We start from the raw sequence: 16773 nt of genomic DNA, 5'->3' as shown, positions 1-16773 counted from the left end.
GGACCCGTGCGGCACATGTTTCGTTCGCAAGAGAGAGCCGGGGCGATCCGATCCGATCTGGTCCGGGGCCAGGCCCTATTCCGGGGCGTCCCGACACGCCGTCGCGTCAGGAAGGCAGGCCACGAGCGGCCACGTGTTCCTTCGCTGCTTGCCCTTTTCGGCCGGACGGACCGCCGGACGCGCGCGTCACCAGGCACCACGCCGCTACTGACCCACGTGCACAGTACTCCGATCCAGTCTGCGCTGTCTGATCAGCGCGCACGCGAAAAAGGTTGTGGATTGGATTGAGATGTGCGTGCGTGCGTGTTGCCGCTGCAGCAGTGCGGCACCGAGCCGAAATCATGCAGCATGCATGCGTGTACGTACGTGTAGTAGCTACGTGGTAGCTCCATGAGCGCTATAAGAAATCATGCCGTGACGGGCCAATGCTGTTGGGGAGGATTGCTAAAAGCTTTCCCCTCCAACGACAAACAGAAGGACGTGTAGTACTGCGATCAATAAGTGTGGGAGAACTGAAAAAAGGCGTCACGTTTGTCGGGCACCATGCACGCACGGCGCCGGGCATCGATCGAGTGGATGTGGATGCGGATGGCGACCTTTATGTCAATGTGCCGATCCAGGGAGCTTCGACCACAAGCTCTCACCGACAGCCTAGTGATTCTCAGCTTTGTTAGGCTCCTGCGTCAAGATTAAGCAATGTGCTTTTTTTTTTTAAAAAAAGAATCAGTGTTCTGATCTTAGTTTGACATGAGGTACGGTGGTGATGGATGCACGCTTTTTTGTCGTTCTTGATCTCCCATCTTTTTATACCTCCCCGTTCATGCTCGCTTCATCTACGCTAAGGCCATTTGACGTCACAAACATATGGTGACGAGGTTATCTTTTGAAAACAGCTTTGACGAAATAATTCATAGTGTTACACGCCTTTGGATGGATTATATAGTCACTCACGTCTCACGGTCACAGATGATGGCAGTGGCAAAATATCACTTTGCCACTACTTCATAAACCGATGATTGGAATAACGGCTGAACGGCTTCGCTGTCAGCTGTCACCAAACAAATTGAGAATTATCTGATGGATACTCCGTACAATTTTAGCATAAAAGAATCCACGACCCCTGTCAAAATTTTACTAAGGGCCTGTCAGGGTAGGAGAAATTAAACATAGTGTCTTCGGATTGGCAGGTGAAGTTATCGCCCAAACAAATTAGGTGTGGCACACTTCAACACAAATCCATCGGTAACTAAATCAATGTGCTCAGTAACTTATTTCGTCAACCAAAAGCGTGGTGGCAAAACTGCACGTGATAACTTGAGCCAACTTACGGTCATCAGACCGCTATCATCCAAAGGCTATATGATCCGGACGACGAAAGCATTTTGCACATTGCTTTTTTTTTCACACATCTGCGTAGACTTTGAGCGCACATATTTCTGGATAGACCAAAAGTATTTTGCACATCCTCCGACCCTTGAACGCTACATTTTAAGTTGCACTGAGTTTTCGTCACTGACGTTACAATTTTTGGCTAACAAACTGGCAGCCAGGGAAAAACACAATGGTATCATTTATCAAAATAATGAAAATAGAAAACCACTCACAAGCACTGGCAAAAAGATGTATAAATTCCCTACGGGTCTTCAGACTTTCATATATCCTTCTGTCAGTGGCGCCAAGCATCCGGCAGAATTTAACTGCACACAGAACAACTGAGTCAGTGTAACTGCAAATCAATGTGGTAGAAAGGTGTAAAAGCAACACTCTGGATTCAACAGATACATAAGAAAAACCTCTTGGGGGAAGAAGGTTGGCTAGAGATTTCTTGGAAAAATACCAGCCCCCTTCGGTCCATAATGAGATGGAACTAATTCTATTTTTATTCTATAGATTTTTCGCTTAGTACTATGTACAGAAGGGAGAAGCCGTATGAGATGAAAACCTCATGTACGGTTTTGGAACGGAGATTTTTTGAATTGAATAGAATGAACGACCGTAACAGATGTTGGCTCAATCCGAAGGAAATTATGCGGAAGCTTTGCAGAATTATTATGAAGCTACGCTCAATGCTAGATAAGCAGCATTCTTTCTTTAGTTTTCCCTAAAATACTTGACATCAATGAATGTTAAGAAAACTGCACTGCTCTCATTTTCAATGCACCCTAAAAATGCAATTTTCCTCACTACATTCAATTTCAGAATATCATCACAGCCAGCACAGGGCTATGAAGGCAACCCTTGTGGTTTGCTTGAAGTGGAGGAAGGAGGTAACAATAAAATAAAGACACCGAGAGACATTCTACATTGTAATTCTAAGCTATACCTCAAAAAAGTGTTTTTAACTGTGGTCGCCTCTTTGAACTTGAAACATGTGTGGAAAAATGCTTGAAGACCACATTTGCAGTCACGACCCAGCAAACAGAGAGAGCGAAAAGTTACAGAATTGTAAAACATACCCTTTTGTGGATTTCGGCTGTGGACAACTACTCTTGAGGCTTCATAGCCGGGAATAGAAGAACTTCCTGAGTTTGCATTAAAAGATACCAGTGAACACCAAGAAAGTCAAGAGGCGTTGGACATCCATATGAACAAACAATGGAAAGATTCAAACCTTAATGTTCTGGGAATCTGTTAGCAACATTGTGAGGCGATCGATTCCCAAACCCCAACCACCTGTTGGTGGCAAACCATACTCAAGGGCAGTACAGAACGTTTCATCTAAGGCCATAGCTTCATCATCACCAGATTGACGATCCTGAACAGGATATAAACTTAACAGACTGTACAACTTTCTAATAAGCAACAGTTGAAAATAGGCAAATTGTAAGTCTCTATTCAAACAGGAGAAGGGTTCATTATCTTTTATACAATCCTCCCAGTGTTCATTTCTTCTTGGTTCTATATTCTCAGGTGCATGTGCAATTGTGCATACATATCAGACTCAGAAATTCCAAACATGGTCATGTTCTAACAGGCTAGATGTTACCAAGGTGTTCAGTAAGTTCAAAATGTACCTTTAGTTGTTCCTCAAACCGTTGCCTCTGGACAACAGGATCATTCAACTCTGTGTACGCATTGCACACCTACAGACAATTGAAAGTCATATACTGTGAAATAACATGAAAGAAACCAACCATGCAAGTGCTACTGAAGAACAGTGTATACCTCATGTTTGTTAACAAATAGCTCGAATCTCTCAGTCAGTCCAGGTCGGGACCTATGCCACTTAGCTAATGGACTCATTATCTCTGGATGATTGATGATAAATGTTGGATTCACGCATGTCTCCTCCAAGAAGTGGCCAACTAACTATCCAAGAGTAACAGAGCACATCAGTATATAGCAAATATAGTTACAACAGAATACACTGCACAAACAAATGACCCAAAGGCCAAGACCATGACATAAACACATGATATCAGGCTAAGCTAGCATTCATGAGGATAGTTCTCCAGTAGAGTGGAACAAACAAATTAAAGACCTTAACAAATCAGGGAGTCAATTCAAAACAAAATCAAACAACTTCAAGTAATGAAACTATACTCAAATCTAACTATATCAAAATCAAAATACAACATGTTGTAGTTTCCATGAAGTCAAAATAAAAAACCTTGTCAAGCAACCGTGATGTTGTTTGGGGAGGTGGACATTTCACATCATACTTCGCACATGCTTCTATCAAATACCGATTAGCTTCATCACTTGACAGATCTTTTGGTATATCGAGATTGGCCATAGCCTCCAAATCTTTAATCATATCTATCCTTCTGCAGTAAGATAACAGAAACAATGCATCAGTTTTTAGCAACTGTGGATTGAAGAACAGCGTTCACATCCAGGGAAATAAAAGTAATTCTGATGCTTCGAAGAATATTCGTCTAATACCTGAAGGGAGGTGTGAAATCAATTTCTATTGGGGGATTTGTAACACCATTTGCATGATATTTTATCTTGTAGCCACCTGTAAGCTCCTTAACCATGCCTGTTAACCATGAAACAAAAACGTATAGGTTACACTTAAAAAAGGGTAAATACTCCAAGTTTCTCATCTAAATGATGTTTGCTCAGTATTATTTAGTTGAAAAAAAATCAGATGTTTACCTGACAACATGGTCTCAGTAAGCTCCATCAAATCGTTGTAATCTGCGTAAGCCATATAAAATTCACAAGTTGTGAATTCAGGATTGTGTGTTAAATCAATCCCTTCATTCCTGAATTGTTTTCCAATTTCATATACACGGTCCAATCCACCGACAACCAATTCCTTCAGATATAACTCGGGAGCAATGCGCATAAAAAGCCTCATGTTTAATTCATTATGATGTGTGACAAAAGGCCTTGCAGCTGCTCCACCAGCAATCATGTTCATCATTGGAGTCTCCACCTAGAACCACATGAAAGGTCAGATATTAAATTATCAACTGAAAAGGAACCACAAAAAACAACAGGTGCTTACCTCCAAAAATTCACGGTCATCGAGAAACTTCCGGATAAAAGAGACAACTTTAGATCGTGTCTTGAAGATATGCCTCACTTCATGGTTTACCATAAGATCAAGATACCGTTGACGATACCGAGTTTCCTGATATCAGAAAACAAACACTTAATAACAAGAGCAAACACTTCATGATCAAAACATTGTTTCTAGTTATTCATTGTTGGCAATTAATTTGCTGCAGAAACTACGGAGGTGTTTGGTTTGAGGAACCAACTCATCCACCACCACCACAGGAATACATGATCCTAGCTCATCCAAACAAAGCTTAAACAAGTAAACGTAACATCTATTATTTCATTGGGCTTGTTGATTCTTAAAGTGCCTTACCAACATTTTCAGCCTATGCCAACACAAGAATGACTTGTGCACAGGAATAAAAAAAAATACTGCATCGCATAAGCTGCAAGCTAACTAGGTTCATCTGTCAAGACCGCCTGGTAAGCCCTTACCCAGATTAGATTATAGGTATCCACTAGGATTCTTAAACTATGCCTATTTGCAACCGTAGCATGTCAGCAAAGTAGATAATGCTACTTTTTGCCTGAAGAAATAGTGTGTTTAGAGTTAAAACAGTAATGGATAAAGATGTAATGAGAAACAATAACAAACCTGATCCCTCAAAACATAATTCTCGATGTTCCTACCCATTCCTGGAGTCCACGGTGCAGGTGCTGCACTTCCTTCACCCTTCTGTAGAGATAAACACTAAATATGTAAACATTGCAATTAATATTATATAATAGGCCTTCGTGAAGGCTAAGTTTGCCAAAGCAGAGTTCTGCCCCATAACATCAGAGGGTACCAAAACTGAAACTTACAAATTTGCTTGAATACATATTGGGCACCTTCCTTCTCATGGATTAGAAAATACAAAGGCAGAAATAATTATTTGAATTCAGTTTTGATTCTCACCTGTCGAGGCATCATATGAAGACATGGAGAGAGCACAACAAATTTCTGTGGGAATACACTAAGCTCGCCACGCTTGCTTTTTCCTGATGTTCATCAAATCGAAAACTTCAACTTATCAAATATACCAAAAAATTTACAATAAACAATCATCTTATCATTTAGCAATTGCTCAGATAAACACCACGCACACCACTTGGATACCTGTTTTGCCTCTCCCTGATGTTGAAAACTCAACTTATCAAATATAGAAAAACAATCACAGTAAAAAACCATAGTATCATTCAGTAATCTCAGGCAAACAAGTGCAGCAAACCAGGGACACAAGCAATATAAAAGTACGTTTAACAGAACACATTACTTGAATTTAGATGTATATTAACTGTAACAGAACATATCTATAGGCTACAATCAAATAGTAATATTTTAACTAACAAAGTTTAATAGACATCCATGTTTATAGTGACCAATTCAAATTCAAAACTATGAGATGAATGCAAGTTCTACAGACCTGGATAGCCACATATGCCAACAATATCACCTCGCTTCACACCCGAGTGGTACTTAGTGAATTCAGCTTCATCCAACTCTGAGGTCCTATAATAACAGATAAAAAGATTCAAGAAATACCGTCAAGTTGGAATATATAATTGATCATTGAAGTCCTATTTTATGAACTAAAACATCTATAATTGAGAATATAGGAAATCAAAGAAACATCACAGAGCATAACCATTAACTATGCACTGTCCACCAAAAAAGGAGACCGTTTGTTTGGTCCTGTAAGAGAAAAACAAAGAGCTTTCGATACGAACAAAGTATATAGCCTTATCAGGCTTAACAATTGTACAAAATAGGCAACATTCATCGCTAAACTGAGCAAATATTCTAGGTCGACAATGTGACGTGTCCAATAAACTACCATAAGAAAAATACAAGTTTGTTGACTAAACAATGAAAAGTTTAGCCATATCAGAATGTCATTAGTATAGTTCAAGGAATATTCCCTATGCAAACTATTACATAAGCTGCCAAGTAGGATCAGCAGCTCATGTACTCCGACTTGACCTTAGTATACGTGTAGTAAGCATGAATAGCACACCACCATGGAGCTCTTCTATGCAATGAATATGCGTATTATTCCATGACATTCATCCAGCCAACCAATTTGCTATGTTGTTATGGTACTAAACAAAGGAATTGATGAAGCACAGGGGGTGAATTATCTAGCGAAGGCATGAAAGGAGGTGAATTATCTAGCGAAGGCATGAAAGAGCCCCCAGGCAGTCAGACTAAGTGGCAATCAGCTCAAGCAATAAAAGGCTAGTTGCATTGTGAAGAAATATGACAAATGAACACCATACTAGACTTCGAAAGCTTTACCTGGCATCAGCCATCACTTGAACCTTCATGCCACCACCGTAAAGATCATAAAAGAATAGCTTAGATGATGATGTTCTCTTGTTCATGATCCTCCCTTTGAAAAATATGTTCACAAATGAGACCTATATGAATCTCCAAGGTAAGAACACAACCTTTAGGAAAACAAAAGGTGTTACCAGCTAAACACTCTGTCACATCCAGCTTCTCCCCATCGCTCAAGCTCTTGTACTTCTCAATGTATTCGGCTACAGAGATGCCAACTGGGAACTTATGTGGATAGGGGTTTACACCTGCGGTCTTGAGTGAATCCAGTGTCTTGAGCCTATTCTCATAGTATTGCTGCAGCAGGAAACACATTCATCCAAAACTTAACAATAAGAGAAGGGAACAGAATTCAGTAAACCAATACAGGAACAGCACGATGAAACATACAGTGGGATCCATGTCATCATCGTCGGCAGCACTTGCCCTCTGAGTCGTTCCACAGGCAGCAGCAGCAGCAGCCGCCTACAACAGCAGGAGGTATTCACATCAATTCAGAGTTTTGGCACTGATATAGTTAAAATCAAAACTTCAACTGCAGCATTGCAGCCATCTCTACAGCGAACAGAGTTAAAAAAAAATACTTATTAGAAGCAATGACACGTACTAACTAAATTAAGCCAGGACTAGCCGATTTAGCATACAGCACTAATTACAGTAACACGGGGGGAGAGAGAGAGAGAGCAATTCGATTGCTCTCACCTTATTCTTCTTCTCTTCCTCCTTGAGCCTCCGCTCCTCCTCCAGCTTCTTCCTCTTCTCCTCCCTCTTCTTCGCGCTGCACACATCAACCATGCAACAACCAACACCCGCATCAGGAAACGGAAGCAACAACACAAACCAACGAATCAGGCGAGAAGAAGGCTGGGGAGTCCCTACTTCTTCGAGAGCTGCGGCTCCTCTCCGCCCTCACCCGCCGGCGGAGGATTCTGTTTGTCGCCGCCGCCGCCGCCCGTGGAGAGCCCCGCGAGCTTCTCCTCTAGGCCCGACGCCGAGCCCGCGCCGTCCGCCATGTCGCCCGCCCGGACTCTAGGGTTTCGTGGGGAGGCGGCGGAGCGGTTTGAGGAGGAGAACAGATGAGACGCGGTTGGGATGCGGAGGCGCAGGTGGTGGTAGGGTTTTAGAGCAGCTCGTGGCGGCGGGGAGGGAAGGGGAAAAATGGCAAGGGAACCCCTCGCCAAGTCATCTCTCCAAATCCCACCCCAGTTCCCCGCGGTAACGACATGGGCGAGCCTGCCTGCGCCGTAACAGCCCAGCTTGGTGGATGCTTGATGGGCCTAGCACGTGGGTTCAGCCCAATAAGGCCCAAGTTGATGGCTTTCTTCTGATCTTCTCTTTGGAAGCGATAGGCAAATAGGCAATCGCCCAATTCCACCGGACAAGCCATGGCGGGGAGAGGCGGAGGCGGCGGCGGCGGCGGCGGCGGCAAGGGCGCGGCGGGGAGGATGGTGTCGCTGCAGGAGTTCGTGTCCTCAATGGCTCCGCTCATCGATCTCGAGAAGGTCTTTTTCTCTGCCCTATTTCATGTCTGCGGCTGACTCGGCTGGCAACGGGAATGGATGATGATTGTGTCATGGGTGGGTGCGCAGGCGGCGGAGATATCGGCGGAGTCGGAGACAAGCGCCAAGAGCCTGGAGAGGCGGGGCTGCGTCATCGCCAACCTCAAGTGCACCGATGCTCAGGTTGGTGCTTCAGTTCTGTATTTCTATTGCTGCTTGTGCTGTTTGGTGTCAAATAGGATGCTGCAGTTCAGTGCTAATCTTCTAATGGGCTTTGCCTTGCTTATGCTGGCTGGGGGATAGAGTAGACGGGACTGATGGGGAAGACGCTCCTGGAGTTCCAGCCCAACAAAGGAGATGTGCTCCCGTCGCACAAGGTGGGGCTGCTCTCTTTCCCCCTCACCCACACTTTTGGTGGCTTGCTGTCATGGCAGTAGGGCTGCTCTCTATCACTTGATTCTGTTGTTGTTGTGAGACTTGACGGTTGCAAATCCTGTGCTAGTTATTTTACTTGTGGACATTAGTAGTGTTGACTGTGGATGGATGGTGTAGCGCCAGACGATGTTTCATTTTGGTACTAAATGCTTTTGTTCGAGCACGCTAAGAATCGCATTACATGCTGTGTTGAAATCTACACCTTGCTTCTTCCGTGATCAGTCACTGTAATTTCAGTCAGTCAAACATAATCATGATTTACTGTTCGTTAACTGTACTATAGGAAAGACTCACAAGTGCATTGTAAGTTCACAGAATGTTGATTGAAATCATGTTTACTCTCACTGATAATGTTCCCTTCTTTTTCATGCTACTTTAGTTTGGAACGCATGATGTAGTTGCCCTGAAGCCAAATAAGGCAGATGCTGGATCTGCTTCTCTTGGGCAAGGTGTAGTCTATCGCTTAAAGGTACCTTCATGCCATCTAAAGCTCCCGAGTTCTTTTTTTTCTCCATGTATAGGAGTACTCAATAGTAACTTTGATTTTGAACCAACAGGATTCTTCCATCACTGTTGCTTTTGATGATATTCCTGAAGATGGTTTAAACAGCCCTCTACGTCTTGAGAAGCTTGCAAATGAGGTACTACCATCATTTTTGTTTCTCTATGATTTATGTTAATCACAGCATATTCAGCTCAGAATTGAACATCACATCAACAATTACATTTGTGGCCTACCACCCCTTTGTTTTTAATGTTATGCGCTCTATGATCGTTATTTGATTGCTGTGTCGGCCTACAGTTTGAATATGACCAATTTCATTGTGGATTCTCCTAGCATAGTTCAGATTTTGCTGGTTTGCTGTTGCCAGACATCAAATTATGATAATCCCTATTCTAGGTCACTTATCGCAGGATGAAGGATGCACTAATTCAACTTAGCAAGGCTGTCCAAACAGGACCTTGTGCAAATCTTGTTCCTGTTTTATTTGGAGAGAAGGCACCCATGCGCTCCAAGGATGCTATGAAATTCAGTCCATTCAACAAGAATTTGGATGATTCACAGGTTAGTATTTGAAAAGTTTCCTTTGTTGATTGCATTCAGTTCTTGCTTGTTGATGCTGCATCATTGAGTTCCATTTGTGTTCTGATCCACATGGTTGGATGAGTTAAACAAAAGACATTTGCAAATCAAACTTATCATTTTTGCTGGAACACTAGGATTTACTATAGTATTTGTAAGTATGGTTTACCATAGAATTTCAGTAAATTGTTTTGTTCTGTTGTTCCTCATAAAGATTAATCACATTACATGAAGTTGAATCATATGTGAATTAATAATTTGATTTTTTTTGTACAATAATCATTTTAGTTATGGTAACCACAATTGCAATTCAACTAACCAGGATGTCTTAGGTAAAAAAAAAAACTAACTAACCAGGATGTCTGGCATTAATTGCATGCTGCAATGCTAGAAAGAATGGTCTTAGTCTCTGATGCTTGCCATTAGGGGGATCATGTTAGAAGATGGTACAATTGTAGTTGATGTTGCTTTTATCAGTTGTATGAAGAAGCACATCCATGAAACCATATGGAGAGATGTTATGACTATATTTGAAAGTATTTCAAGCCTGAATTAAAATTAAAACTTAAAAACCTAATTCCTTCGTGATTGGTGAACAGGGTGGTTGCAGTTACGAGTATGTTTTATTACTAAAGTTGTATGAAGAAGCACATCCATGAAATGATTCACTGCGTGGCTATCTACCATGTAACCCAATGAAGCACCCAACAGTTTGCACTTTGCATTAAGTTTCAGAAGAAAGAAATAACATTTGTTGATAGTTTATCTTAACTGCAGTTTTCTTAATCGACAGCATTTCTTGAATTTAAACCGATACTAGAAATAACAACTGAAGCCAGCCAAGGATGCCTCAGCAGCTTGTCATACCATCATGTTTTGCATTATGACTACTTCGTGCTTAGCCCTCTACCTTTCAATATTAGTTAGCTGGCCTTGTTCCTGCACAGCAGTAGTCCAGGGTCCTAGCACCCTAAGTTTTGATGGCTTACCTTGTCATATTTTTACGCTGTTTCTGTGGCCATGGTATTAACTTCCATTTTAAAATGATGTTTCACAAAGTTCCATACTAGAGGTTCTTTGTTAGAAAGTTATTATTGTTTGGAAAAAACATCTGAACTGCACAAATGTTCTGTTTTGATCTTTGACCTGTTATTACACCATGTATGTTTTTCACTTTGCTTTTGAATAAGCATCCAAGACACAACATACTGTATAAAGTATAGGGCATAATTGGATGTTTTTTGACCCATGTTATTGAAAAGCATGTTTGTTTCTTATGTAGAAAGATGCTATCTCAAAGGCACTTGGATCAAGGGATGTTTTCTTGCTTCATGGACCCCCTGGAACTGGGAAAACAACAACTATTATTGAGATAATATTGCAGGAGGTCAAGCGTGGATCAAAGATTCTTGCCTGCGCTGCTTCTAATATTGCTGTGGATAATATTGTTGAGCGACTTGCACGATACAGGTTTGCTGAAGCAAAGTTATGAAAGATGTTTTTCATTGAAAATGATTTATGATTTCTGTAATAAGTGACATAATATATTCCTTTTTTCACCAATTTGCTCAATGTGACATGGGGCTGTTGAACATCTGCAGGACAAAATTGGTGAGGTTGGGGCATCCTGCTCGTTTACTACCCCAAGTGCTCGACAGCGCTCTTGATGCACAGGTATAGCCCGGTTTTAAGTGGCTTACCAATTTGCTTCTGTGCTCAGAACTAGAATTTCTAGATGCGTGAACTTTGCTATTTATTACTTCATAAAGGATGATTGACTGTTTTTTAAAATTTTTGGTTTATAAAGCACATGGTAAGGTGTACGATCATGTGCCTCTATTGGATATTTTATGAAAAGCCAGATTATTAATGTTGTATTCCCTTTGGTTAAATCACACTTTGCCTCTGTTATTTCAGGGTGATTCTTTCTTTTCGCAACATTTTTTTTCTTCTCAAACACGCACGAGAACTGTGTGTCATTGCATTAAGAAGAAATAGAGCTTGTTACAACTGCCCGGATTGTTTTCTTCACATTATTTTCCCAACATTAAGAAATGAGTTGGTTTTATTTTATAGCCTGTATCAACCATATAACTATGCATACAGTTTATCCTTTTAAGATTTTTCTGTCTGAAGCTATGTTAATTGTGATACCTTCATGTATTCATATGACTTTTGGGACCAGGTATTGCGAGCTGATAATAGTAGCTTGGCAGGAGACATTCGCAAGGAAATGAAGGTAACCAACTATTCATTCACTTGCAGATTCTTGCTTTTATTTAACACCATGACTGCTTCTTAGAATCCATGCTACCAAGCTTTCAAAACTTTGAACATAAATATATTTAACTCATCCATGTTCTGATATACGACAACTACATCACCAGATTTATCACAATACTTTTGTTAAGTTTTATCGATTCGAGCGATGCAATTACAAAATTGAGGTCAAAGGGTCATATTGGAGACCGTCGAAAACATCAAATAAAAAAGAATGCTGTGAGTACATTGACACACTACCAACAGCTATCAAAGGAACAAATTACTGACAAGGCTCTTGTAATTGTGACTTCAGTTATCTTATCCTTTGCATTTAGGTTTTCTTGAGATGTTCTCTCTACTCTTGCAGGTGCTCAATAGCAAATTGCTGAAAGCTAAAGATAGGAACACTAAAAGGGATATCAGGAAAGAGCTCAAAACCCTTGCCAAAGAGGAGAGAAAACGACAGCAGCTTGCAATCACTGATGTACTAAAAAATGCAGATGTTGTGCTGACAACTTTGACTGGCGCATCTTCGAAAAAGCTAAATGGCATTGCATTTGATTTGGTTGTTATTGATGAAGCTGCTCAGGCACTTGAGGTGGCATGCTGGATAGCCTTGTTGAAAGTAAGTATATGACTGTAGCACAAATCAAAGTTTATGATAAGCTCTGTATGCATTTTGACTCTACTGAAAGCATTACAAATATTGCCCATAAACCTTAGGACATGTATGAAGTCATTTTAACATAAAATTCACTTAAAGCATCCTGCCACTGGTGGTTGTTTAGATGTGAGCTCCACGATAGGTGATGCCATTAGCTAAGTGATTGCCTTTGTGTTTGGTTTGAGTCAGCATGTACAATAATGTACCTTAATAATCTACACATTGTTTGTTCTCAGTCATTTTGCTTATGATATGAAGCTTCTTATTCTATTTTCGTGGCATCCAGGGGCCAAGGTGTATTCTTGCTGGAGACCATCTTCAACTTCCTCCAACAATTCAAAGTGTTGAGGCTGAAAAGAAGGGGATGGGAAAGACACTCTTTGAACGGCTTACTGAAGCCTATGGAGAGGAAATCACATCCATGCTCACTGTCCAGTACAGAATGCACGAGCACATTATGAATTGGTCATCTAAAGAACTTTATAATAACAAGGTATAACCTTATTTTATGCGGTACTGGTTCAGTAACCTGGTTTTGATTCTTATTCTTTGAATTCTCATTTTCCCCATGTTATTGTTCCATTTCTTCACAGATCAAAGCTCATTCTAGTGTTGCTGGGCACATGCTCTATGATCTCGAAGAAGTCACAACATCTTCTTCAACAGAACCAACTATTATACTCATTGACACTACAGGGTGATTATTGATGCTTCTACCTTGTCCAAAATACTACTGTAATTATATTTGTTGATTGAGCTGTTCATGCATAGAGATTTAACCATTCTTCTGTTTCCTGTTTGCTCTGTACACCTTGCAAATAGTAAATTACAGAAGAAAATTTCTCTGCAGAAAGATACTTCATATTTGAAGAAAATGCTTAGTCAGAAGTTTAACTTTTCCAATGTAGGACCATCCTTTGGTTGGTTGAGAAAGATGCTTGTTTTTTCTCCCTAACAGATGAAACCCCTCTATATGCTTTTCATATAATGCTTCTAACGTTTTTTCAAATACTCTTAGGTGTGATATGGAAGAAGTAAAAGACGAAGAGGAGAGCACTATGAACGAGGGCGAGGCAGCAGTATCCATCGCGCATGCCAAGTTGCTTGTTGAGAGTGGTGTTCATGCATCTGATATTGGAATTATTACGCCTTATTCTGCACAGGTTTTTGGTCCTCATGCACCTTAATTGTCCTCAAAATAATATTAAACCAGTTCTAAAAAAACTAATATTAAACCAGTTTGCCAGTCATGGTTGCGATACCAACTTAATCTTCTGTTGAATAACTCTTCTGTCTGATCCCCATGACCTCCTTTGGCTTTGGGGCTCTTCTACTGGCATTTGTTGCTTCATCTTCATGTCTTTTATGCTCGCACTGCTAAGGTTTAATATAGGATGCCTGCCTACAGTTCCCCCTCCCCACCCCCCTTCTGTCTCTCTTACATCATCTTTGGTGGTTGGAAGAATTGATATGGCTCCATAATCCTTTGACCTTGTGAAGATTTTTTCTTGCAACCTTCAACTTGTAATTCGTCTGCATGTTACGAATTTGTGGTTGGCTTCTTGAGGACTTTACCTTAGTTCTGAAGAATTGAATTTATTGAGTGGTTTAATATCATAGGTAACCTGCCTGAAGATGATGAGAAACAAAGATGCTAAACTGAAAGATTTAGAGATATCGACAGTTGATGGGTTCCAAGGAAGGGAAAAGGAAGCCATCATCATTTCAATGGTCCGGTCTAACTCAAAGAAAGAGGTAAGTTCCCACCCAAGATCCTGTGGGGTGAAAGGTTTCCTGTTTCGCCTTTAGCTGTAAATCTACAAGAGTTCCATATGCTGCATTATATGCTATGTTACAATGTAAAATCCAGCATTGCAGGATCTTGCTATACCGTACACCTGAATATTTACATTATTGAATAAAATCGTGGAGCATGACGATGCAGACGTTTTTTTTCATATGATTCTAGTTCTTGTCACAACCGAAACAGGATGTTCCTACTTATTTTATAGATTATATAAGATGGAGATTCATGTCACCATCTGATCCAAACACAATGGTTGTCTACTTGTCTTAGGCATAGCTTTTCTATATCCACTGCTTAGTAACCTTATTTATGCCTTTGGTTCTTTCAGGTGGGGTTCTTGAGTGATCACAGGCGGATGAACGTCGCGGTGACACGAGCCAGGAGGCAGTGCTGCCTGGTGTGCGACGTGGAGACCGTGAGCAGCGACAAGTTCCTGAAACGCTTGGTCGAGTACTTCGAGGAGAACGGGGAGTACTTGAGCGCTTCGGAATACCAGAGCAGCTGACTGGTGTGACAAGAGACGGTACCTGCGCTTCTCCTGCGCAAATTCGAGTGGCTCAGCGAAACCGATGCTACTACCCTACGTGTTCTAGCATCGCTTCCGCATACCCCATGTCCATGGAGCGAGTAGATAGGAGCTCGATGTGAAACCAATGTTTTAAATAGTCGGCTATAGTCTCCGCTATCTTCCGCTATAGCTGATTGAGGAGAGAATCGCTATTTGCTCCTATGTACAATTTAGCTGCTATTGGCCGCTATAGCTTCATTTAGCCCGCTATTAGCTGTATTTGGAGCTCGAACTCAAACGCAAAATCTTAGCCCGCTATTTAAAACATGATGTGAAACCCATTGTAATGCTACGATTCCGATCTTTGCATTTTTTTTTGTTAAAGAATATATATACCCTATAGTGTACTCACTGGACTAAAATGTTGGAAAGCAAGAGAGCAGTGGAGGACGTGATGTGGAATTGCGTGTCTTTAGAAGGTGCTCTGCCTTTCGCCGGACCTTTTGTCCCGGTGACGCGATTCTCTGTGGACTCTGGTTGCGGCCTTGCGGGGAAGATCCGCCAGAATATGCTGATACAAGGTGTAAGACTGTCAGGGTGGGCCCCATGGCAGGGAAGGATGGAGATGGAGCTATGGAGGAGAGACAAGCGCTGTGTCGAGATCCATCTTATGTCTTTGGTTGGTAGGATGGGACAGTTAGTAGTAACTTATAGGGTATTTGATACACCTCCTAAAGTTTAGTATCCGTCGCATCGGATGTTTGATACTAATTAGGAGTATTAAACATAGACTATTTACAAAACTATGGAGTCTAATTCGCGAGACGAATCTATTAAACCTAATTAGTCCATGATTTGACAATGTGCTGCTACAGTAAACATGTGCCAATCATGGATTAATTAGGCTCGATAGATTCGTCTCGCGAATTTGTACAGGGGTTCTGCAATTAGTTTTATAATTAGCTCATGTTTAGTCCTTCTAATTAACATCCGAACATCCGATGTGACACTCCTAAAGTTTAGCACCTCGTATCCAAACACCCCCTTATAATTTGAAGTTATGTGGGATAAAATATGCTATCTAGATATGGGATTGATCGATGTGTTCAAAATGAAAAGACAAAGGTTATATGACTTTCATGTGAGGCGCACAAGCGATGTCGATTACCTTTGACTCTTTGTTCTCTGACATGAACTTTTCACATGTACATGTAACCACATGAGCTATCTAAAGCCATTCATTTTTGAATCAATGGTAAGATGGATCATGGATAGATGAGAAGTACATAGAGTAGACAGCGGATTAATGGTTGAATGGAGAAAAATCAAGAGTTGAAATAAACCATGTGGTCACATATACATGTGATTTTGTATTTTCACTTACTTTCCAACACCAACGATGCGGCGAGTCCGGAGTGAGAACCTTGATTCGAAACTATGATCAGTTTGACTTGAAAGACGAAAATAAAAGATAAAAGGGTATTGACATTCTCGTTTGTACGTGGAGGCGCGAGCAAACGTAGGATTTGAGGTAGTATTAGAATGCCTTTAAAAGCTAGATAAATTCGTAAGAAATTCCCAGAGTTTTGTATCGGGGATAGATGTTCAACAGAACGGCACTAGTAAGATCCAGAATCACGACAAAAAATCGCATTCTTCCTGAATTCACGTGATTTTTTGAG

The 16773-nt window shown here is 41.1% G+C and overlaps 2 protein-coding genes across 3 annotated transcripts; one reads left to right on the top strand and one right to left on the bottom strand.

Annotated features, from left to right (window-relative positions):
* Positions 1-1414: 1414 nt before the first annotated feature.
* Positions 1415-7993, bottom strand: LOC117836769 (lysine--tRNA ligase). The gene is made up of 17 exons (XM_034716259.2): positions 7712-7993; positions 7535-7610; positions 7223-7297; positions 6967-7129; positions 6791-6884; positions 5919-6004; positions 5411-5493; positions 5108-5188; positions 4457-4582; positions 4102-4384; positions 3886-3982; positions 3611-3767; positions 3166-3309; positions 3015-3083; positions 2612-2755; positions 2457-2522; positions 1415-1697 (listed from the first exon to the last, which is right to left on the bottom strand). The coding sequence occupies exons 1-16, from the start codon at positions 7843-7845 to the stop codon at positions 2484-2486; spliced, it is 1851 nt and encodes a 616-aa protein (XP_034572150.1). The 5' UTR covers positions 7846-7993; the 3' UTR covers positions 1415-1697; positions 2457-2483.
* A 183-nt stretch (positions 7994-8176) lies between these two features.
* LOC117836768 (uncharacterized) lies at positions 8177-15498 on the top strand. Of its 2 annotated transcripts, none has more exons than XM_034716257.2 (15): positions 8177-8334; positions 8422-8514; positions 8640-8708; positions 9146-9235; positions 9324-9407; positions 9668-9832; positions 11133-11320; positions 11452-11524; positions 12036-12089; positions 12480-12737; positions 13063-13269; positions 13370-13473; positions 13795-13939; positions 14397-14531; positions 14912-15498. In XM_034716257.2, the coding sequence occupies exons 1-15, from the start codon at positions 8218-8220 to the stop codon at positions 15086-15088; spliced, it is 1959 nt and encodes a 652-aa protein (XP_034572148.1). In that variant the 5' UTR covers positions 8177-8217; the 3' UTR covers positions 15089-15498. The 2 variants fall into 2 exon arrangements, with proteins under 2 accessions (XP_034572148.1, XP_034572149.1); XM_034716258.2 differs by having other exon boundaries at positions 8285-8334; positions 8635-8708.
* The last annotated feature ends 1275 nt before the right edge of the window (positions 15499-16773 follow it).

This window comes from Setaria viridis, chromosome 9 (assembly GCF_005286985.2).
Source record: "Setaria viridis chromosome 9, Setaria_viridis_v4.0, whole genome shotgun sequence".
NCBI lineage: Eukaryota > Viridiplantae > Streptophyta > Magnoliopsida > Poales > Poaceae > Setaria > Setaria viridis.
Note: the sequence above shows the minus strand (reverse complement) of the source record. Positions and strands in the feature narration are given on the sequence as shown.